This window comes from Hyla sarda, chromosome 1 (assembly GCF_029499605.1).
Source record: "Hyla sarda isolate aHylSar1 chromosome 1, aHylSar1.hap1, whole genome shotgun sequence".
Lineage (NCBI taxonomy): Eukaryota > Metazoa > Chordata > Amphibia > Anura > Hylidae > Hyla > Hyla sarda.
The window spans coordinates 117,779,478-117,803,570 of NC_079189.1; the positions used below are offsets into that span (position 1 = coordinate 117,779,478).

Below are 24,093 nucleotides of genomic sequence, written 5' to 3' on the forward strand. Positions count from 1 at the left end.
AACAATTCAACTTCCTCTGTAGTATACAGCAGCTGATAAGTACTGGATGGATACATTTTTTTTAAATAGAAGTAATTTACAAATCTGTTTAACTTTCTGGTACCAGTTGATTAGAAAAAAAGCCGGAGTACCCCTTTAAATTGTCCTCTTTAAAAAAAAAAAAATAGTAACCACTTTGCATTCCAGCAAGGTCAGTTGTGTGATCATAGCCGTGTCTTGAGACTTACTCACCATTATTAACTTTTTATTAACAGTAGGCGCTCTGACATAAACTAACAGGAGGAGGAGAAGCTTGTAAAAACCTACTGACTCTGTTATGTTAAATTATATCTACTGAGTGGCTCATTCTCGATTTAGAAAACTTATAAGATGCGCTCTCAAAAAATACCGGACATTGTAACTTGAGACTTGAGGACTCCAGGTCTAAAAATAACACATCCCAGTATCACATTGTTTTTACTTTGTGTACTGAACATTTATACCACAAATATAACTAGAATGTTTGGGTATTAGAAAACAAACCATATGGTGAACTTGACATTACTGAATGTGAAGAAAAAGTAATTGTATTCCTGTCATACTAAATTAACTGTAATAGTGGTGTAGTAACTGGACATGTGGGATCGGTGACATCACTTTTCTCTGTACAAAAAAAGAAATATTACTTTCATACAATAACGCATATAAAATCTGGTTCAGTCTTTTTAATTAAAACACACTATGTCCACAGAAAACAATATACAGTATTTCACAATATACAGTAAGTACACTGTTCACATTTTTATAAACATTTTTTTTACGTGACTACACTGAAGACATAACACTCTACTACAGTGTAAAGTAGTGACAGTCTGTATAACAGTGCTTAATGTTGTATTCCCTCAAAATAACTCAACACACAGCCAATAATGTCTAAACCATGGCAATGATTGTGAGTACTTTGGAAATGACCAAATTGGGCCCAAAATGTCAATATTTTGTGTGACCACCATTATTTTCCATTATTTTCCATCACTGCCTTAAAGGGGTAGTCCAGTGGTGAAAAACTTATCCCCTATCCTAAGGATAGGGGATAAGTTTGAGATCGCGGGGGGTCCGACCACTGGGGCCCCCTGCGATCTCTTTGTACGAAGCGGCGGCCGACACGCCCCCTCAATACATCTCTATGGCAGAGCCGGAGATTGCCGAAGGTAGCGCTTCGGCTCTGCCATAGAGTTGTATTGAGGGGGCGTGTCGGCTGCCGCTTCGTGCGGAGGTCGACACGCCTGCTTCCCGCGGGCTGTCGGGGCTCCGTACAGGAGATCGCAGGGGGCCCAACGGTTGGCCCCCCCGCGATCTCAAACTTATCCCCTATCCTTAGGATAGGGGATAAGTTGGTTACCATTGGGTTCACCACTGGACTACTCCTTTAAGCCTCTAGGGTATGGAGTTCATCAGAGCTTCACAGATTGTCACTGAAGTTCTTTTCTACTCCTTCATGATGAATCATAGAGCTGGGGGATGTTAGAGACCTTGCTTTCCCCCACCTTCTATTTGTGGATGCCCACAGATAGGGCTCGTCATCAGGATTCCGGGGTATACCTTCTTTTTCTTCAACGTTAAGATATAAGCCTTTTTGATAATATGCAAATGGGCTAAAGTGCCCAAGGGGCGTTCCCTGCAGGGCAAGAGCCCAAGTAAGTCAAGCAAATGTCTTATTTATCTTCTGATTATAAGTCAAACAGCATAGTTAGATGCAAGCAAGCCACGGGATGGTAATAAAGTGGAGATGGGTTGGACTTACCTGGGCTCTTTAGCCTTTTTTTTTTTTTACATATTAAAGGGGTACTCTGCCAGAAAACATCTTATCCCCTATCCTTTGGAGATGGGTAAGATGTCTGATCAGGGGGGTCTGGCTGCTGAGGACCTCCGCAATCTCTGTGCCAGCAGCGGTTGCATCCGGAACACGGAAGCTTCGAGCTTCTGTGTTCATAACAGCACACCCTGCCCCCTGGCAGCTGTAGTCACGAGTCATCCGGCATGGAGTAGCGTTCGCTTCAGGCACCGGATGACTGGGGTGCCACATCGGAGATCGCGGAGGTCCCCAGCAGTAGGATCATTGGATAGGGGATAAGATGTTATCTTTTTTTTTATTAAAAAGGTTTATAGCTTGCCAATGGAGAAGACTATTGAAATATAAAAGGTGTGTCTAGAATCCTGATGACTACACCCCTGTTTTCCTGCTCGCAGGTCCGCTTTAAATTTTTTGGTATTCTAATGTAGATTATTAGTATGTGGGTTATTTGTTTTATAGTTTCATCTTTGTACAGCTTCAGAGTAAAAATTCTATGATATACAGTATACTTTATATATTTTGAGAAGTTTTGAAACAAACCTCACGCACCCTACAAATACCCCCAGCAGCAAATCTAAATCAGTACTACATTATTCACATATACTGACAGGATACCATTACTGCTCTTGCACATACAACTCACAAATGTCGTACTGGGAAATGTAGAATGTACAACATTGCCTAAAACTAGCGATTGCATGTTCTGCCAAAGCATAGAAAACAAATTGTACATATATTTTGTGCTGTAAATGATTCATGCTTCCTACAGAAACATAGAAGAGTGACATATTTTGGAGAAATATTTTTAACAACCTAGGTAAAGAGATCCCCTTTGTTTCCAAAATGGTGTCAATGTTTCTCTTTGGTTTAGCCATTTCCAGTGTGAAGAAATGTTCCTGGCGTGTGTGGTTTTAATCTTCCCTGCTTATGATCCATGTCAAATTTAAAAGCTCCTAACAGGCTTCTCACATCGGACACAGCTGCTTTCAGAAATGTCAGAAATGTCTTTGTGCCAACAATCAAAAAACCTACGCTGCATCCGAGTAGCAAGAATTCCACACTCCGCTCCGCTGTGGAAATCTAATTTGTTCTGTGTAAACACCTTTACAGTGTTAAGAAAATTCATGCAAAGACTGTTACATACGCAGCATAAACAACACGATGATGGTTTGTTGTAGAATTTCTCTCAGCATCGTCCAGAAAGAAAAGTAGAAATAACTACACAAAATGGAATTGTATCATTGTTACTGTGTTTACAGTTTACTCATCAGATCTGCATAATCAGTAAATGTTATTCAATGGACTTAGTTGCACACATGTTCATGCCTTAGGCTAAGTCCACACTCCACAAAAACTGTGCATGTAACTTGTTAAATGTGTGTGAATTCTGTGCAGCTTTCTTCCTATCCTATACAGAAAAGAGGGAAAAATGCAGTGAAAAGCCACAACAAATTTGAAACCTAACTGACATGCTTTTTATTGAAGCTTTTTGAGGTTGTTTTAATGTTTTTACCTTTCTATAGAAACAGTTTAGGAACTTGTCATACATTTCTGACTTAGGGGGTATTTTTAAAATGAGATTTAAAAAATGGCAAATGATTGAAACACTAATATCTGACACTAAGGCCATGCTCACACATCCGGAATCTCCGTGCAGAATTCCTCCAGAGATTCTGGATCAGCAGAGTCCCAACAGCACACGTCCAGAATTTCCGTGCCAGATGTTTCTGGCAGGGAAATTCCATTTTCCATGTCAGCAGAAAGAATGAACGTGTTAATTTTTTCTGCGAACACCGCACAGAATGCATCTATGAGACGTCACATTCCTATACGGTCCTAGCACTGGTATATTATGCCGACACCCGCACTCTCTGAAATGTCCACTCGGAGATTTTTTGTGTGGACATTCGAGGTGTGAACATAGACTAAATTAGGAAGTTGCATATTTCCTCACGCATTGTGGTTACGGTTACTTTTGTCTAAGTTAGTTCTGGCGTACCATTTGAAAGGACTCACTGTGTTGTTCAAAGTTACTCAGCTTTCATCTCATCGAGCTTTGGTAAAGTAAAAGCTGATCTGTGATTGGTTGTAGTGGGAAAATCACTCTAGATTCTAAAAATTCACATTCAAATACAGAAAATAGAAATCTGATTTGTAGTTATGGGCAACTGCACCACTCTTCCTCTACACAGGTTAAAATCTAATGAATTGGCTGTTAATTTATTTGGTCTTGTAAAAGTCGCTCCCCCTTCCAAGTGTTCTCATTTTCCAGAAAGGCCCAGAGTAGGACTCTGAACTTTCTCATTCCAGACCTCTCTGTGGAATCAGAATACTAAGAAAGTGGAACGACTTTTACTAGGCTAAATGAATCAACAACCAAATTACAGATTCCCTCCACTCTACTGACTATTCATGGTAAATATTGGCCTACCGAAAAAGAGCATGTACTTGGGGAAATTGTAGGCATACATCCAACATTATTAGCTGGGAAACCCCAATCTAAGGAATCTCTGTGTGTGGGACATCTCCCTCTGTATTACATTGATCAATTGCTGTCATCATTGATCATCTGCTGTCATCATTAGTAAATACTGGGACGTGAATAACGTTAAACTTCTTCTTTTTCCTTAGCTCTTTGAAATCACAGTCCCTCTATCTCAAGGGCCAATAAAACCAGTAACCATCAGCTTTGCCAACCATACATCCTGTCGGTGCATGTCGAAATTGGATGTTTACAGACAAGTCCATTCAATAATCAGAAGATCACTGCCAGCAACTCAAGTACAGTAAGTAGAAATGATTTAGCATATTCATGTTCAGGGAATGTTTCTATTATGTCACGGGATAATTGTGAAAAGGTTCATGAAAAGTTCAGCACCTATCACATTTTTATTAACCTTTGAATACTGTGTACTGCCGAGATATTGTACTAGAAAAACCCAGAGGTTAGAAAGATCTCTACAACATACAAGAAATGTAAATAACCACCAGCACAACATACCGTATATACTCGAGTATAAGCCGACCCGAGTATAAGCCGAGACCCCTAATTTCAACCCAAAATCCCAGGAAAAGTTATTGACTCGAGTATAAGCCTAGGGTGGGAAATACCTCATCCCCCCCTGTCATCATCCAGACCCGTCATTAACATCCTCATCATCCCCTTGTCATCATCCCACACATCCCCCCTTCATCATCCCCTTGTCATCATCCCACACATCCCCTTATCATCCCACACATCCCCCCTTCATCATCCCCTTGTCATCATCCCACACATCCCCTTATCATCCCACACATCCCCCCTTCATCATCCCCTTGTCATCATCCCACACATCCCCCCTTCATCATCCCCTTGTCATCATCCCACACATCCCCTTATCCCACACATCCCCCCTTCATCATCCCCTTGTCATCATCCCACACATCCCCTTATCCCACACATCCCCCCTTCATCATCCCCTTGTCATCATCCCACACATCCCCTTATCATCCCACACATCCCCCCTTCATCATCCCCTTGTAATCATCCCACACCCCCCCCTTCATCATCCCCACCCCCCTTCATCATCCCCACACCCCCCCCCCCCCTTCATCATCCTCTTCTCATCATTCGCCCTCAGTGGTCTTCAACCTGCGGACCTCCAGAGGTTTCAAAACTACAACTCCCAGCAAGCCCGGGCAGCCATCGGCTGTCCGGGCTTGCTGGGAGTTGTAGTTTTGAAACCTCCGGAGGTCCGCAGGTTGAAGACCACTGCGGCCTTCAACATGCGGACCTCCAGAGGTTTCAAAACTACAACTCCCAGCAAGCCCGGGCAGCCATCGGCTGTCCGGGCTTGCTGGGAGTTGTAGTTTTGAAACCTCCGGAGGTCCGCAGGTTGAAGACCACTGCGGCCTTCAACATCATCCAGCCCCCTCTCCCCCCCCTTTAGTTCTGAGTACTCACCTCCGCTCGGCGCTGGTCCGGTCCTGCAGGGCTGTCCGGTAAGGAGGTGGTCCGGTGAGGAGGTGGTCCGGGCTGCTATCTTCACCGGGGGCGCCTCTTCTCCGCGCTTCCGGCCCGATATAGAGCCGTTGCCTAGACAACGACGCATCTGCGTCGTTGTCAAGGCAACCTGACTATTCTGAGGCCGGGCCCGAAGCGCTTAGAAGAGGCCTCCCCGGTGAAGATAGCAGCCCGGACCACCTCCTCACCGGACCACCTCCTTACCGGACAGCCCTGCAGGACCGGACCAGCGCCGAGCGGAGGTGAGTACTCAGAACTAAAGGGGGTGAGAGGGGGCTGGATGATGTTGAAGGCCGCAGTGGTCTTCAACCTGCGGACCTCCGGAGGTTTCAAAACTACAACTCCCAGCAAGCCCGGACAGCCGATGGCTGCCCTGGCTTGCTGGGAGTTGTAGTTTTGAAACCTCTGGAGGTCCGCAGGTTGAAGACCACTGCGGGTGGGGGAGTTCACTCGAGTATAAGCCGAGGGGGGTGTTTTCAGCACGAAAAATCGTGCTGAAAAACTCGGCTTATACTCGAGTATATACGGTATATGGCAGTAGTTATAGTCAACTGAATAATGTAACTAGTGTCCAGGCATGGTTCTGTTTCTGGAAGAAATTTACTTTATATTTCTATTCTTGGATAATCCCTTTAATGCAACAATTCAGCAATGTAGGGACAACTTACACAGCAATGTTACGATGTTGGAATAAGGTTGAGGGTGTTCTTGTAGTGATAAACATTTCCATCTCACAACTGGTTAGCATTCAGAGACAATGTGGGGAATTTATGAATAATTTTACCCTATTTTTTCTGCTCTTTGGCACTTTTCCTTGGTGCAGTGATTTTTAATGCTAAAGTTTTGCAACTTTTCATTTAGGAGTTTTCTTTTTAAAAGAACATACTAAGTTGTGATTTCAGTTGATATAATGCAGTGGTCAGGAATTTATGATGTGAAACTTTTCAGTTTCTCGCATCTTTTGGCACAAATGCATTAACTAAGGCAGAAATCTATACCAGTCCTGACTTGGCTTACAAAACTGACCCTGGACAACACTATTAAAAAGTTCCACAGTTTGTGACACAGGTTAAAAATTTGCACAAAAAGTCACCATGCAAAGTGGAGTACTTAAGTATAAAATGTGATCAGCACCATATTTATCACATGCCCTTCATCATATCATCAATTTGGTGCAGGTACACAGTTTTTACCACACAAATTAAAAGGGTACTCCGCCCCTATACATCTTATCTCCTATTCAAAGGATAGGGGATAAGATGTCTGATCGGGGGGATCCCACTACTGGGGACCCCGTGATTTTGGCTGCGGCACCCCAGACATCCGGTGCACGGAGAGAACTTTGCTTCATGCCAGGTGACTGACGATGCGGGGTGAAGGCTCGTAAAGTCACGGTCACACCCCACTCATGACGGCCATGCCCCCCTCAGCGCCTCCCATAGACATGCATTGAGGGTGCGTGTCTGTGACGTCACAAGCGGGACATGACCGTGACATCACAAGCCTCCGCCCATACTCTCAGCTGTCCACATTCCGTTGTCCTGGCTTTGTTTTATTGATATTCAATGCAGCACAGATGGTTTGAAGGGAGATTGGGATTGGCTGCAGTCATGTCCTGAACGTAGTTGGTAACACGCATTTCAGTTTATGTTTTACTGCAGATCTGCACTCTTGTGTTAAAATCTCAGTAGTGTCATTTCCATGCTCAGTGGCAAATGCTTGAAGAACTCGAGATAAACCTATAGCAATAAACCCATCATTTAACTTTTGCAATCGCTACAAATTATGTAACAACAGCTTGTAAAACAATTATTCAGTACAAGCCATTCCTATCAGAGAATAATTCCTTGTGAGTCACAAGGTGCATATTAAAGCTGAATTGTAATGGTGTCGTCTTCTGCAGCCCATCACAAACTCCTGTCAGGAACATCTGTGCTGAGTTTAAGATAAATAATTCTCATTCCGGGCAATGACATGTGGGATATTGATTGGAGGTAATGTCTCACATGGCTTCAAGAGCACTTAATACATTCGGCCCTTGAGATTTTTCATTTTACTATATACATAGAAATAAGAACGTTTAAAAGTGTGAACTGATTTATACTGATTTGGTATTTATAGACAAATACCTCAATATGTATTTCATATAAAGTACATTTGTAGCAAAGAGTATTTGTTAATCCTGCAAAGTTTTGTGTGACAAATTGTACCATTGTGCTGCAGTCAGAAGTCTTGAGGCCCCTTACACAGTTCCAGTCGGTAATGCTCCCAGTAATTTGTGCCCACCAGGTAGGTAGTGCCCCCACTGGGCAATGGCAACAGACCCAAAAATTAAAATCCCACTCGCCTTTCCCCTGATTCTTCACTGAGGCCAGGCTTCCTGGATCCTTCCGAGCAGCACAGGACTTCTCTGACAGGCCGCATGATGAAATGACATCATCACGGGGCCTGCAGCGTAAGTGTATGCTCCTGTACGTACATAACGTATACTATTTGCTTACTTTACGTACAAAAGCAAGAGACTGCTGTTTAAACAGCGGTCTTCTGCTTCTGTGCTGGGGCTGCTGCAGGAAGGTGCAGCAGGGGACCGGGCCCCTTACTACTAATATGCCTTGGAGAGAGGTGCACAAAAATATATATATATATTTTTTTTATACCCATTCAGTGCTGTCTTAGAGAGGTGGGCCCAGTTCCAAAATTTGCTGTGGGCCATAGGACTCTAGTTACTCTAGTGACTGCAATAAAACTTGAAAATGATCTTTTTAGTACCAGGCATTAAAGCGTAGGACCGCTTCACTCCGTGTTTATGGACTACATTTGGATAGCAAACTTTCAAATGTACTTTGACGTATCTGTGACAGATTTTAAGGTTGAAAGGAAATTAATTTTGCCATCTGCTGAATTCTCTACAATCCCTTGGAGTATCTCACAACATGATTCTTAGAAAGTGTTTTTTGGGAAGAATTTATGACTTTCTTTAATGTTCCCCTTTTAAAACATTTGTATCATAAAACATGAAGAATATAAAATATTTAAAAATATTAGTCTTACTATACTTTATAGACTAATGCAGGCATAGGCAACATTCGGCACTGCAGATGTTTTGGACTACATCTCCCACAATGCTTTGGCAACATTTTGGTTATAAAGGCATCATGGGAGATGTAGTCCAAAACATATGCAGTGCCGAAGGTTGCATGATCCAGGTTAAACTTCCAAAATGTCCTCCTAATATAGTGGTTGTAGTACAGGGTGATCAGTTAAAGGGATTTTTCAGGTTCTAACAAAGGCAGTCCTAGTCTTGTAGTCATGCTTCCTATGCTATTAATGTACTTTCTTAGCAGAGTACCCAAAGTTTCTTACTAAGTAAACCTTGTGGGAGAGGAAAAGCAACAATGATGTCCTCATATCCTGTCCTCATATTCAGACCTCATATCTCAACCTCAAATCCAGTCCTCATATCCTTACCTCAACCTCATTTTCTGACCTCATATCCTGACCTTATATTACATCTTCATATCCCGTCCTTAAATCTAGACCTCACATCCCAACCTCATATCCCGTCCTCATTTCCAGACCTAACATCCCCACTTCTTATCCTGTCCTTATATCCCGATGTCAACCTCATATCTCGTCCTCATTTCCAGACCTAACATCCCCACTTCTTATCCTGTCCTTATATCCTGATGTCAACCTCATATCCTGTCCTCATATCCTAACCTTATATCCCATCCTCATATCTCAACCTCATATTGTACTCCCTGCACTACCTTTTCTCTGCATCTACCTGCTGGACAGTTGGCAGGATGTTTAAAAGTCCTGGGCAATCTCTGCAGCCCGAGAGTAATGTGTACCGGAAGACCCATAGACATGCATGGGACTTCAGACTAAATACATTAGGGTTAATTTAACGCTACTATATTTTTAGTTGACATTTAAAGGGGTACTCCACTGTAAACATCTTATTCCCTATCCAAAGGATAGGGGATAAGATGTTAGATCGTGGGGGTCCTGCTGCTGGGACCCCCGCAATCTTCGTGCTGGCAGCGGCGGCATCCGGAACATGGAAGCTTGCAGCTTCCTTGTTCATGGCGTGATGCCACCTCCATTCATGTCTATGGGAGGGTCTATGTACTAACCGTCACGCCTCCTCCCATAGACTTGAATGGAAGGGGCAAGGGGGCCAGCATCGCCAATCATCGGGCATGGAGCGGAGTTCTCTCTGTGCATCGAATGACTGGCGTGCTGCCGCAGAGATCATGGGGGTCCTTTGGATAGGGGATAAGATGTTTACAGCGGAGTACTCCTTTAAGTACTCCTTTGTGTACCAAGTTTAAAGGGGTACTCCAGTAGAAAACTTTTTTTTTTTTTAATCAACTGGTGCCAGAAAGTTTAACAGATTTGCAAATTACTTCTATTAAAAAATCTTAATCCTTCCAGTACTTAATAGCTGCTGAACACTACAGAGGAAATTCTTTTCTTTTTGGAACAAAGAGCTCTCTGCTGAATCACGAGCACAGTGCTCTCTCCTGAACATCTCCGTCCATTTTGGGAACTGTCCAGAGCAGCATATGTTTGCAATGGGGATCTTCTCCTACTCTGGCCAGTTCTTAAAATGGACAAGGAAGCTCAGCAGAGAGCACTGTGCTCGTGATGTCAGCAGAGAGCTCTTTGTTCCAAAAGGAAAATAATTTCCTCTGCAGTATTCAGCAGCTAATAAGTACTGGAAGGATTAAGATTTTTTAATGGAAGTAATTTACAAATCTGTTAAATTTTCTGGCACCAGTTGATTAAAAAAAATTAATAAAAAAGTTTGCCACCGGAGTACCCCTTTAATTGTAATATCTCCAGCCATTTGCAAGCTATGCAAGAGTTTTATATTTATCGATTTCTCCTTTAGCAGAGCCCTACTATTTTGAGTGACAACACATTTTATAGCTCCTTGTGGTTACTACTGCAAACATTTAATGTTTGAGCCCAATTTATGGAATTCAAGTATTTTCCACATCCCACCATGGCATCAACAGACCTACATATTTGTAATGAATTACCTCTGATACATGATATGTCTAACCTTGTTTTGTTTAAGTGACCTCTCTATAGCACGTTGATCACTTGATGGATGTCTGTTGTATTAGATTTTAGCAATGAGAGTCAGTGATTAAAATATTTTCCACACAATTACATCATCCTGACTAATGTAGCCTCTAAGGGCATACGTAAGAAACAAGATTGCATAATGTGCATAGGCCTGGAGATAATGTTTAATGATGACTGAAAAGCATTGTAAGAATACTTGCTTAAAACTGAATTAGAAGATACTATATTCTTAACTGTAGCATAGCAATTTTTCTTACTAAACTGTACCTTGTTTAAATCGTGTTGAGCTGTAATACCAAAGATGGCCTGTGGGCAAGAGAAACCATCGGCCATGTTTCAGTTCATACTATCATATAAATAATAATAATAATAATAATAATAATAATAATAATTGTGACCTTTTTCTATAAGAACCTATTTAAAATAAAAATTCTGATTGGCTTCTTTCAGTTGTCAAGTGGCAAATAAGACCTGCCCCCGAAACCATATTTGGAACAACCATTTGTGCAAATGTATACAACATCATGACTTTTCATCACATATTGAGGAATCAGGTAACAAATTTACCCAAGTGAAACACATGAGGAGAACAGAATGAATTGTTTTTTCTTATGTATCTTTACCCCCAGGGACCTCAGGAGTAATTTTCTTGTCCATAAGTTATGTATGACATAGATTATGTGTTGTAATTGTGCTTATTAGTAATGACGTACTATCACATTAAATGTTTTCATTATTATGAATAATGTAGAAGATAAGAAAATGACACCAGTGCAACATGATCTCCATTATAATAACATGTATGCTTCATGTCAACCTATTCTTTGTAGGTCTTCTATATTAACCACCATTTAAAACTGATCTGTCTACCTCTCACCACATCCTCCTTTAGATCCTCACTGCTATATATTTATTTATTGCTTTACTTTATAGTGCCTAGTGCAAAAAATATAGAATATACTGTAAAAATGAACAATCTGAAGTAGCACCTAAAATGGATTATATCTATGATGAGTCTAAGAAGCATTCAGGGGTTGGAAAGACATCTCAAACTTAAAGTGGCACTCCAACACAAGACTATTTTCTCCTCCCAGTATGAGCATGGTGAGAGTAAACAGCTGCACTTGTCTCCCCTCTAACCGGGTGCTCTGTTTTCACAATATGATGCCAGCATTGGTCCCTGCCACATTGCCGATTCACAGAGCGAAAGTTTAGTGGGCCGGAAGTAACCTTGTAAGTGTGACTCTATGAGACGCTTAGTGAGTCTCTGAGTCACATTAAGAAAGTGACTTCCAGTCTACACACGGACCCACAGTATAAATGAATTGGTCACACTAGAGAGCAGCTGGGACTAGAAGTGATGTCCTAGCAGGAAAACAGAGTGCCCAGTAAGAGGGGGTAGCAAGGCAAGCGTTTACCCTCACCATGCTTATACTGGGAGGGGAAAATAGCATTGCGTTGGAATGACCCTATGGTCATGCTTAGGAGAGATCAATATGGTCATGATCAGGAGAGATCAAAGTAAGTTTCTACCTCCCTTTTACATAAGTGATTATAGTGACCTCTTTGAAAAAGATTGATAAAATCCAAATAGAAGAAAAAGCTCTCCTTATTTCAATGACATTGAGAGGGCATAAAGCTCCATTTCGCAAATATGTGGACCTAGTAATGAGCTACTAATTCAAAAAGGGAACACATTGTTACGTAACACCTTATAGTTTTGATTATTTGTACTGTCCTTCAATTGTATCTTTTTTGACTCTTAAAAAGGTTAACCTGGATTATAATAGCAGAGCTTATTTCTTCCAGAAAAAGCACCACATCTGTCCTCAGGATGTGTGTGGTATTGTAGCTCAGTTTTATTGAAGAAAATGGAGCCAAGTTGTAATACCACACACGACCTGGGGACAAGTGTAGTGCTGTTTTGGGGAGAAATTAGCAGTGTTTTTTTGTTCCTGGATAACTCCTTTTAGTACTACCACCATTTCATGAATATTGTGATACAGGGTCCCTGTGCTCCCACATATGCTACATAATCATGTAGTCTTTAAGGACAAAGACAGTGTATTTGCAAAATATTAGAATGTAAGATTTATATTTCTATTTTTTTATAGACTCCTCTGAATCATTCCATGATATTTGTGGTCCAAACAAGGAACTAGATGAAGAAACATGTCAATGTATCTGTAAAGGGGGTTTGTTGCCTTCAAGTTGTGGTCCTCACAAAGAGCTGGATCGGACATCTTGCCAATGTGTCTGCAAAAATAAACTTCTTTCTACTTCCTGCGGACCCAACAAAGAGTATGATGAAGAGAGGTGCCAGTGTGTGTGTAAAAAGACCTGTCCAAAACACCAGCCACTGAATCCTATCAAATGTGCATGTGAATGTGTAGAAACCCCAAACAAATGTTTCCTTAGAGGAAAGAGATTCCACCATCAGACATGCAGGTATGTGAACAGAAGGTTTTCATTGTGTCAAATACAGGGTTCAGGGCTGGTTTCAGACATAATGTGGCCCTGGGCAAAATTAAAAGTGGGACCCCAAAAGCTAAAATATTACACAAAGAAGTCAATCACATTTAGTTAATTCAGGATACAGCATGCCAGGAGTGTTGCAACTTTATTAAAAGATCAGGAGCACAAGCCACACGCCATATGTTCCTCTAGACACACATCTAGACACACACAATTCCTTTATATTGTTCCTAAATAAAAAAAAAATGCTATACATAGACCAATATTCTCACATACAGTGATCATATATTGGTAGATACTAGCTATACGCTGGCACTCTGCAGACCGAATAAGTGATTACAGTGCAGTTACATCCAGTGGCTCACAGTGACCTCTTTTCTGATTGAAGTAATTCACTTGTTTCTCTTCTTGTCTTAATGGTGGTCTAAGCCCAATAGAGTTCTCCTCAGCAGCCAATTGTGCAAGTTCTCCCACTTAAAAAGATGAGAGAGGCCTGTAATTTTTATCATAGGTATACCTCAACTATGAGAGACAGAATGAGAAAAAAAATTCCATAAAATCACATTGTCTGATTTTTAAAGAATTTTTCTGCAAATTATGGTGGAAAATAAGTATTTGGTCACCTACAAACAAGCAAGATTTCTGGCTCTCACGGACCTGTAACTTCTTCTTTAAGATTCTCCTGTGTCCTGTGCTTGTTATATGTATTGATGGCACTTGTTTGAACTTGTTATCAGTATAAAAGGCAGGATAGGTCCACAACCTCAAACAGTCACACTCCATACTCCACTATGGCCAAGACCAAAGAGCTGTCGAAGGACACCAGAAACAAAAGTGTAGACCTGCACCAGGCTTGGAAGACTAAACCTGCAATAGGCAAGCAGCTTGGTGTGAAGAAATCAACAACTGCGGGAGCAATTATTAGAAAATGGAAGACATACATGACCACTGATAATGACCCCGTGGTCTCAAAATGATCTCAAGAACGGTGAGCAAAAATCCCAGAACCACACTGGGGGACCTAGTGAATGATCTGCAGAGAGCTGGGACCAAAGTAACAAAGGCTACCATCAGTAACACATTACGCTGCCAGGGACTCAAATCATGCAGTGCCAGACATGTCCCCCTGCTTAAGCCAGTACATGTCCAGGCCTGTCTGAAGTTTGCTAGAGAGCATTTGGATGATCCAGAAGAGTGTTGAGAGATTCTCATATGGTCAGATGAAACCAAAGTAGAATTTTTGGGTAGAAACTCAACTCTTTGTGTTTGGAGGAGAAAGAATGCTGAGTTGCATCCAAAGAACATCATACCTACTGTGAAGCATGGGGGTGGAAACATCATGCTTTGGGGCCGTTTTTCTGCTAAGGGACCAGGAAGACTGATCCGTGTAAAGGAAAGAATGAAAGGGGCCATGTATAGTGAGATTTTGAGTGAAAACCTCCTTCCATCAGCAAGGGCATTGAAGATGAAATGTGGCTGGGTCTTTCAGCATGACAATGATCCCAAACACACCACCCGGGCAACGAAAAGTGGCTTCGTAAGAAGCAGTTCAAGGTCCTGGAGTGGCCTAGCCAGTCTCCTGATCTCAACCCCAGAGAAAATCTTTGGAGGGAGTTGAAAGTCCGTGTTGCTCAGCGACAGCCCCAAAACATCATTGCTCTAGAGGAGATCTGCATGGAGGAATGGGCCAGAATACCAACAACAGTGTATGAAAACCTTGTGAACACTTATAGAAACAGTTTAACCTCTGTCATTGCCAACAAAGGGTATATAACAAAGTATTGAGATGAACTTTTGTTATTGACCAAATACTTATTTTTCACCATAATTTGCAAATAAATTATTAAAAAATCAGACAATGTGATTTTATGGATTTTTTTTCTCATTATGTCTCTCATAGTTTAGGTATACCTATGATGAAAATTACAGTCCTCTCATCTTTTTAAGTTGCACAATTGGTGGCTGACTAAATACTTTTTTGCCCTACTGTATACACACACACACACACACATATCTTTATAATAGTATACCTATATATATCCAATGTATATGTACTTACTCCTGTTCCCTATTTCTTTTGTAGCTGTTACAGACCACCCTGTACAAATCGATTGAAACGTTGTGATCCTGGTTTCCTGTATAGTGAAGAAGTTTGTCGCTGTGTACCCTCATATTGGAAAAGACCACACATGAACTAATACAGAACACATGGTCCATATGACTCTGAAAATAAGAAACTTAATTTTATTCTAACTTTTGGATCTACTTTTGCATTGGAAACCATATGTGGAGTAAGGACATATGCATTCTGCAGCTTGTAAAATGGGACCCAAGTTTAAGATCGTGCAAGATTTTATTTTTTTTTTTTGAGGACTTGATGGGTCATATTTGATGACAAAGCAAGTCTCCGGTTTTCCTGTGATCTTATTTTATTTTTATCAAGATAATGACTATATAATTTATTTCCACTAAAAATATTGTGCAGCATTTCTGTTTATAGCAGTAACAATGTAAAAGCGCACTGTGATTAATATTTTTATATCATGTAAAATATGTTTAAAATAAAAAAACAAACTGAAATGTGTACTATAAACCACCAATATGTTCAGTTGGATTCCGTATCACACCTCAAGAGTATCCATGTGTAAGACATTTTATTTTTTTATTCAAAGTATTTTTACATTTTGCAGTTGAGATTGTTTCATAATGCAGAGTTACCATCAGTATTGCACTGGCTTCATGTTTCTAGGTCCTAAATGAATTGGAAGGAAGAACCTGAAAATTGAAGTCTACTAAGTACTGTATTGTATTGTATATCTTTTGCTATAGACCTCTAATGTTTTTGGAGATTTATTAGACATTAGGTTTTTTGGACACACTCTTACTGCAAGCTAGGTATAAGTTTGTGATGTTTGTTGTGAAACTCTAGTTTTAGGGTAATATGTTGCAAGCAAATGGAATGTTCAGTGTTAGAAATTATTAATGCAGAATGATATGAGTCACATTATAATAAGCATCAGGTATGTGGCCACATTCTGTGCTAGTTATGACAGATGGTTTTCTGATTAATAAAATGCAGACAACTTAATATGGAAATTCATTGGTGGACAAGATGTAGAGAAGTAATGGAATTAAGAAGGTTTATACAACATAATACTTATGAAGCAGAGATTGCAATTGCAACAATCACATGGCTTCACTAAAGTGCCAATTGAGCTCTGGTATATGCGCTCCTATCTGAGAGCCCACTCATCCATTCCACTGAGCCAAATGAGGTCACATTACCTAAGAGGAGCAGGCTCTTTTTTTTGAGTGGCACTTTGGAAAATTCTTTAAGGGGTATTTCAGGAAAAAAAAAGAATAAAAAAATAATATATATATATATATATATATATATATATATATATATATATATATATATATATATTATGCTGAGGCTAGGTTAAAAAAAAAAAGTAGTTCTTACCTATCCTGGTCTCCTGCAGCTTCCATCACAGCTCCTTCCAGTCACTCACTGGTTATCTCTTCTCCCCGCTTCTGAGATAAGAGGTCAGAGCCGGACCTGCCCAATATCTGGCTGCAGCAGTGTTCTGTGATATGCTGAACAGGCAGGTCCTGTTTCAACTCATTATCTTACACACAAGGGATGATCAGCAGGGGAATGGAAGTAGCTGCAGCAGGGATTTAGGGTAGGTAAGTATCAATTTTTTTTATTTATTTTACAAAGGCCTTAGCATATTTTATTTTTCTTTGGAATATATCTTGAAGGTCATACACATCTGTTCACTGTTTCATCTCCTATAGAGCATCATGACCATGCCAATATTTAAATGTATCTATTTGGTCTTAATTCAAAATTATATTATTAGTTTGTCTTAAGATTCATGCACTTATACCATTGAAATGTTATTACCAAATTGTACCAATTATAGTCTCTTGTGCTTCTACTTTAAAATGTGTAAGGAAAAAGCACTGCCTTTTGAAAATAATTTAAGATTTTTTGTAATGTGTCTATCTATGTGAATATGGCAGAGAGAGCAGAGTTGGGTTTGTTGGTGTATAGTCAACACATGTTCGTATGCACATATTAACCTGGTCCCTGTTATGTTCCTAATATGGCCATGTTACAGTAAATATCCACATTGTATTATTTTTAGGTATAGAAAAGGGATTGTCTAGATAACCTTGTTTAGGGTACAAAGAAAGAACTCTCTGCAGACGGCAATGCATTTTCAAGTGCATTCCGCCAAAACAATGGACTTACTCATTCTTTCGGTGGAGTCTGGAGTAAAGAAATTTCCTTAGTGGAAAGTCTGCCATGAAAAGGGTGAAGGGTGCAGAAAAATCCCACTAAAAATAATAGGAGGCCATTGCACTCTTTTTTTCTGCAGCAGAGTTCTGCTCAAAAAATTTAAGTGTGAACAAGCCCTAAATGTCAATACATTTCTTAAAATATCTATAAATTAGTTGGTACTCAGTTTATAAAGCTCCAAATCACTTTCATAGACATAAAGGTAAAAATATATATAAAAGTCTTTCTGCAGTTAGCACTAGAGGAAATTTAGAAGTTTAATACATGCTGCACTTTTTATTATTGAGTTCAATGTAAAAACAGTATTTATTAAACTTCCAAGCTCCCTCTAAAGGTTATTTACCGCACTGGCTTTAAAGGGTTGTGGAGCCCAGTATATGTAGAGCTCTGTCCACTATACAGATGCATTAAGAACATAATCATTACAGAATATTTACACAAATAAATGTATGCCTTGATGTGAATGAAGCCATTGAAAGCAAGAGAGGAAAAAATATAAGTTGTATATTTTGAAAAAAATAACTACATTGTATTAGATTGTTTTACTTAATAATTAATTGTTTCTAAATTTACCCATGGATAAAACCACTAAGTTACATATCAGTTGGTCTATAAGTAAAATATTATTTAAGGAATGTCCCCTATGCATCTCATAGATTTTAGTATTTTTCGCCATTTGTTATGTACAATGTGACCTTGATGACTTTGTGTTTCATTTCTGGATGAACAACCTAATGTGCAGTGGACATAGTCACTCTGTGGGTATAACATTTTCTTTTTTCGACTTGTTACTATGCTTCCTACGCTTGTAAAGTGTGAACTATTAATTCTTAGCGTGATGTTGGAATACATTAGAAGCTCGATTTAGCAAAGTGTGACATTATGCAAGAAGTGAAAATATTCACATTAAGTCTGAGCCAAAACAAATTCTGCACTTGGGAGAAATCTCCTTAAATATAGCAGGAATGGACCATTTGACCATTTTCTTCTCTTGCCCTAAATCACACTTTAAAATAGTCTGTTAGAAAGACAGTCCCAATGTATTTTCCTAGCTGTGTGTAGTCCTAATGGAAAGTAAACAATTGCACTTTTGTAACAAACATATCAACAAAAAGTATTTCATAGGATTGCCAAACAATCCCGTTTTCTAGACCGCCTCCTTTCGCCTTTTTATAATTCACATTTGTTCTGTTAAACTCATGAAAACATGAATGTATTGCTATTCCGATCTGTGCTTATCATTGCCTGGTGATAACCACACTATGACATTCTTCCATAGATATTTTTCTTATTCTCGTGTACATTTTTGATGCAGGATTCCTTGAAAATGCAAATATTGCCGATATGCTTCAGGTATCTGAAATTTGCAATAAATATTTCAAGAATGAAAACCAAATTGACATGTCCGTTATTGAGTGTGTGTATGTAGTTACCAGCTTTGATGCTTTCTGTATAGAGAATGTTTTCTACTGTTCTGATTAAAAACAGTGATATATTTTCTTGGTAGTATTTAATTTTGTGCTGTCTCCCTCGTAGTTACCTTCCTTCAAAAGTAATTTCCAAGTATATTGAATCCAGTTATGTTGATTTACTGGAATGTTATTGTATGTATAATTATTGAAGGACCTTCTACCACATTTCAGTATTTGGTTGGGGCTTAGGAACTATTCCCTTTTCCTGGGGTTTTCCTACAAAAGATATCCATCACCTCCTTGCAGAAGAAGTGTTGAAGGTCTGTTTGTGTGGGTCTGACCTCTGTGACCCCCAGCAATCATGAGAATGGGGATCCTGAGTGCCCCTATTTCAATAGAGCGGGGCATGGTGCTTTCGGATTGCTGAAGATAACCCAGTACATGCTTGGCTATCTTCATTTGGCCCATATAGTAGAATGGAACGACATGGCATATGTCTGAACATTGCTGCATTCTAACAGCAGTACACAGGACCCCCATTCTCATAAGTGATCAGGCCCCCGCTAGTCAGACACTCATCATCTTTTTGAGTGCTCTTCATAGAAAAACCTCCTTAAATGAGTTGTCCAACAATCCCTAAAAAATATATATATATTGGCACTTTCTCATATGGTTTTATTAAAAAATATATTTTCTTTAGGGTCAATTCTGCTGTCTCCCAGGCACAAAATTGCAGTCTACTTCCTAATCCGTGCAAGCTCAATGAATGCAATTGCCAGTATGCATTAGTCCATCAAAATCTCCCCCAGCCCTGTGCTGAAAGTTCCTCCCACTGTTTCCCCTATTCACCTCATCATCTACATGGTACTTTAAAGCAATCTGTTTACTCTGCTCTGGCACCTCCATCTGGAAGCTGTATCTTCTGTTAGCCTTAGTCGGAGCATTATATTACTCTGACAGCCTGAGGTAGCAGACATCAGCTCAGGGGGAGAGGCCTGAATAGTCAAGCCAAGTCCTCAGAGCACAGGAGAGGGATGACGTGTCATCTGTGAAAAGGAAGGGGGAGGGGATAACTACAGAGCTTTTTGGGGATAGTGAGCAAAGAGCCCACATCTCAGTTTATTGAAGAATATTACAAAGGTGCATAGCTTTTCATATGCAGTTGAGTTAGCATGGCCACCACTCCTATAGTTGGCTGCAGGTAAACATCCACGAAAAAAAAAAAATGGCGCGCAAGATATACAGCAAAAAAAGTACTATATTAATATCATCTAAAAATCATAGGCTGTCTGTGAGTTGCAAAGTCTGAAAAGAAGGTGAGACACCACATAAATAATCAGGTCTATTGAGCCACTAGACCTGGTTATTTTTGTGGGTTCTCCCCTTTTTTGCTCCTGATATATGGTAGGCTGGGAAACAAATAGTTTATCGATATGATGTAAAGCAACATGTCAACATGCAATATTTGTGATATTGCTTTAGCCAACTTATAAATGCTTTTTTATAGGGTGCAGCATCTCTCGTTTTGTTTAATTTTGATACATTTTATCAAGCCTAAACTAGAATGTCAGCTTTCTAGGGTGTAAAATTCTCTCAAAGTATTTGTAATGCACAATGCCAAATGCCACAGCCCAATACTTGTAGTTTCCTGCCAATACTTTCTTTTGCAGGGAATGTGTCATAACAGAATGTCATGATAGTCACCTGTTTCATGTGAATTGCCATAGTTGTACTAATAACTTTTTGTCTAAAAATGCATCATTATTTATCACAGTTTTTTATTCATCAATGAGTTCAGTTAGGAAAAACCAGTGCATGGAAAATGCATAAACAGGAGTCCATCACAGAATCCAGGCACACTATGGAAATACCGAGGGTGGCTGTGGTGGTGCAAGGAGAAAATCCCCATAGCAAACCTCTCCTGCTCTGGACAGTTCCTGACACGAACAGAGGTGTCAACAGAGAGCACTGTGGTCAGACTGAAAAGAATTCTAGAAAGAAATACAACTTCCTGTGAAGCATACAGCAGCTGATAAGTACTGGAAGGATTAAGATTTTTAAATAGAAGTCATTTACACATTTGTTTAAATTTCTAGCACCAGTTGTTTAAAAAAGAAAAAACAATTGTTTTCCACCAGACTACTCCTTTAACCCCTTAAGGACTAAACCAATTTGGGCCTTAAAGGGCTACTCCACTCGAAAACATTTTTTTTAAATCAACTGGTGCCACGAAGTTAAACAGATTTGTACATTACTTCAATTTAAAATCTTAATCCTCCCAGTATTTATCAGCTGCTGTATTCTCCATGAGAAGTTCTTTTCTTTTGCATTTCCTTTCTGTCTGACCACAGTGCTCTCTGCTGACACCTCTGCTCATTTGAGGAACTGTCCAGAGTTCAAGTAAATCTCCATAGCAAACCTATCCTGCTCTGGACAGTTCCTAAAATGGACAGAGATGTCAGCAAAGAGCACTGTGGTCAGACAGAAAGGAAATTCAAAAAGAAAAGAACTTCCTGTGGAGCATATAGCAGCTGATATATACTGGAAGGATTAAGATTTTTAATAGAAGCAATTTAAAAATCGGTTTAACTTTCTGGCAACAGTTGATAAAAAAAAAATGTTTTCCAGTGGAGTACCCACCTTCTAAAATCCATACAGTGGGGATCAAAAGTTTGGGCACCCTAGGTAAAAATTTGTATTAATGTGAATAAAGAAGAAAAGGAAAGAGGGAAAAATCTCCAAAAGGCATCACATTACAGATTAGACATTCTTATAACATGTCAACAAAATTTAGATTTTATTTCCATCATTTACACTTTCAAAATAACAGAAAACAAAAAAATGGCGTCTGCAAAAGTTTGGGCACCCTGCACAGTTAATATCTTGTACTGCCCCCTTTGGCAAGTATCACAGCTTGTAAACACTTTTTGTAGCCAGCCAAGAGTCTTTCAATTCTTGTTTGAGGTATCTTTGCCCATTCTTCCTCACAAAAGTCTTCCAGTTCTTTGAGATTTCGGGGCTGTCTGTCACACACTGCTCTTTTAAGGTCTATCCATAGATTTTCAATTATGTTGAGGTCAGGAGATTGTGAAGGCCATGGCAAAACATTCAGTTTACCCCACTTGATGTAATCCCCTGTGGATTTTGAGGTGTGTTTAGGCTCATTATCTGTTTGTAGAAGCCATCCTCTCTTTAACTTCAGCTTTTTCACAGATGGCCCAATTTAGCATCCAAAATTTGCTGAAATTTTATTGAATCCACTTTTCCTTCTACTCGTGAGATGTTCCCTGTGCCACTGGCTGCAATACAACCCCAAAGCATGATTGATCCATCCCCATGCTTAACAGTTGGACAGAGGTTCTTTTCATTAAATTCTGTTCCCCTTCTTCTCCAAACGTACCTTTGCTCATTCCGGCCAAAAAGTAAAATTTTAACCTCATCGGTCCACAGAATTTGTTTCCAAAATGCATCAGGCTTGTCTATGTGTTCATTTGCAAAGTTCAAACGCTGATTTTTGTGGTGAGGACGTAGAAGAGGTTTTCTTCTGATGACTCTTCCATGAAGATCATATTTGTACAAGTATCTCTTTATAGTGGAATAGTGTACCATAACTCCAGTGTCTGCCAGATCTTTCTGGAGGGATTGTGCAGTCAAATGTGGGTTTTGAATTGTTTTTCTCACAATCCTGCGAGCTGTTCTGTCTGATATTTTTCTTGGTCTTCCAGATCTTGCTTTAACTTCCACTGTTCCTGATGACTACCATTTCTTAATTACATTCCGAACAGAGGATATTGACATCTGAAAAAGTTTTGCCATCTTTTTATAGCCTTCTCCAGCTTTGCGAGCGACTACTATTTTCAGTTTCAGATTTCAAGACAACTGCTTAAAAGAACCCATGGTGCTGATTGTTGGGGCAAGGTCAGATGAGCATTTAAAACCTTTGAGATTGACATCACCTGGTCTTCCCAGATGATGATTGAGAAAAATCCATGACACTGACAGGTCTCAGCTTTGCAAACGGGGGCAGTGCATGCTATAAATTTTGCAGGGTGCCCAAACTTTTGCAGACGCCATTTTTTTGTTTTCGGTTATTTTGAAAGTGTAAATTATGGAAATAAAATCTAACTTTTGTTGACATATTATAAGAATGTCTAATCTGTAATTTGATGCCTTTTGGAGACTTTTCCATCTTTCCTTGGCTTCTTTATGCACATTAGTACAAATTTTTACCTGGGGTTCCCAAACTTTTGATCTCCACTGTAACTTTTTTATTTTTCCAGACCCATATGAGAGCTTGTTTTTTGTGTGACCAATTGTTCTTTGTAATTACACCTTTAATTTTACCATAAAATGTATGGTGCAACCAAAAATAATTTATTTTGTGGGAACGTACAAATTTCCGCAATTTTTGGAGGGTTTCGTTTTTACGCAGTGCACTTTACAGTAAAAATGACATGTTCTATATGATTAAAATGATACCCATTTTAACACGCTTTACAATTATTGTACCAATTTAAAAAAATCTCAAACTTTTTTAAACAAAATTTGTATATTTATGTTATGACCCTATAGATTTCTCATTTTTTTGTATATGGGGCTGTATGAGGGCTCTTATTTTGTGCCATGATCTGTAGTTTTTATTAGTACCAATTTTGTGTATATGTGACTTTTTGATCACTTTTTATAAAATTTTTCTGCGATGTGATGTAACCAAAATGCAACAATTTCTGACCTTTTTTAAAAAAAAATTATTTACACTGTTCACCGTATGGGATCATTAACATTATATTTTTATAGTTTGGACATTTACGCATGTGTAAATATCAGATATGTTCATTTATTTATTATTTTAAACTTTTTTTTTCAAAAAGGGAAAAGGGGGATTAAAATTTTTATTGGGGGAGGAGCTTATTCATATATATATATATATATATATATATATATATATATATACACA

The 24,093-nt window shown here is 39.5% G+C and overlaps 1 protein-coding gene across 1 annotated transcript in view; it reads left to right on the forward strand.

Moving 5' to 3' along the window:
- The window catches only part of VEGFC (vascular endothelial growth factor C), a 158,967-nt gene extending 142,209 nt beyond the window's left edge, over window positions 1-16,758 (forward strand). The window contains exons 4-7 of the mRNA XM_056560573.1: window positions 4,466-4,620; window positions 11,388-11,491; window positions 13,052-13,385; window positions 15,496-16,758. Coding sequence (XP_056416548.1) covers window positions 4,466-4,620; window positions 11,388-11,491; window positions 13,052-13,385; window positions 15,496-15,610 — 708 coding nt within the window. The 3' untranslated portion in view covers window positions 15,611-16,758. The remainder of the gene's footprint in view (window positions 1-4,465; window positions 4,621-11,387; window positions 11,492-13,051; window positions 13,386-15,495) is intronic.
- Window positions 16,759-24,093: the final 7,335 nt, after the last annotated feature.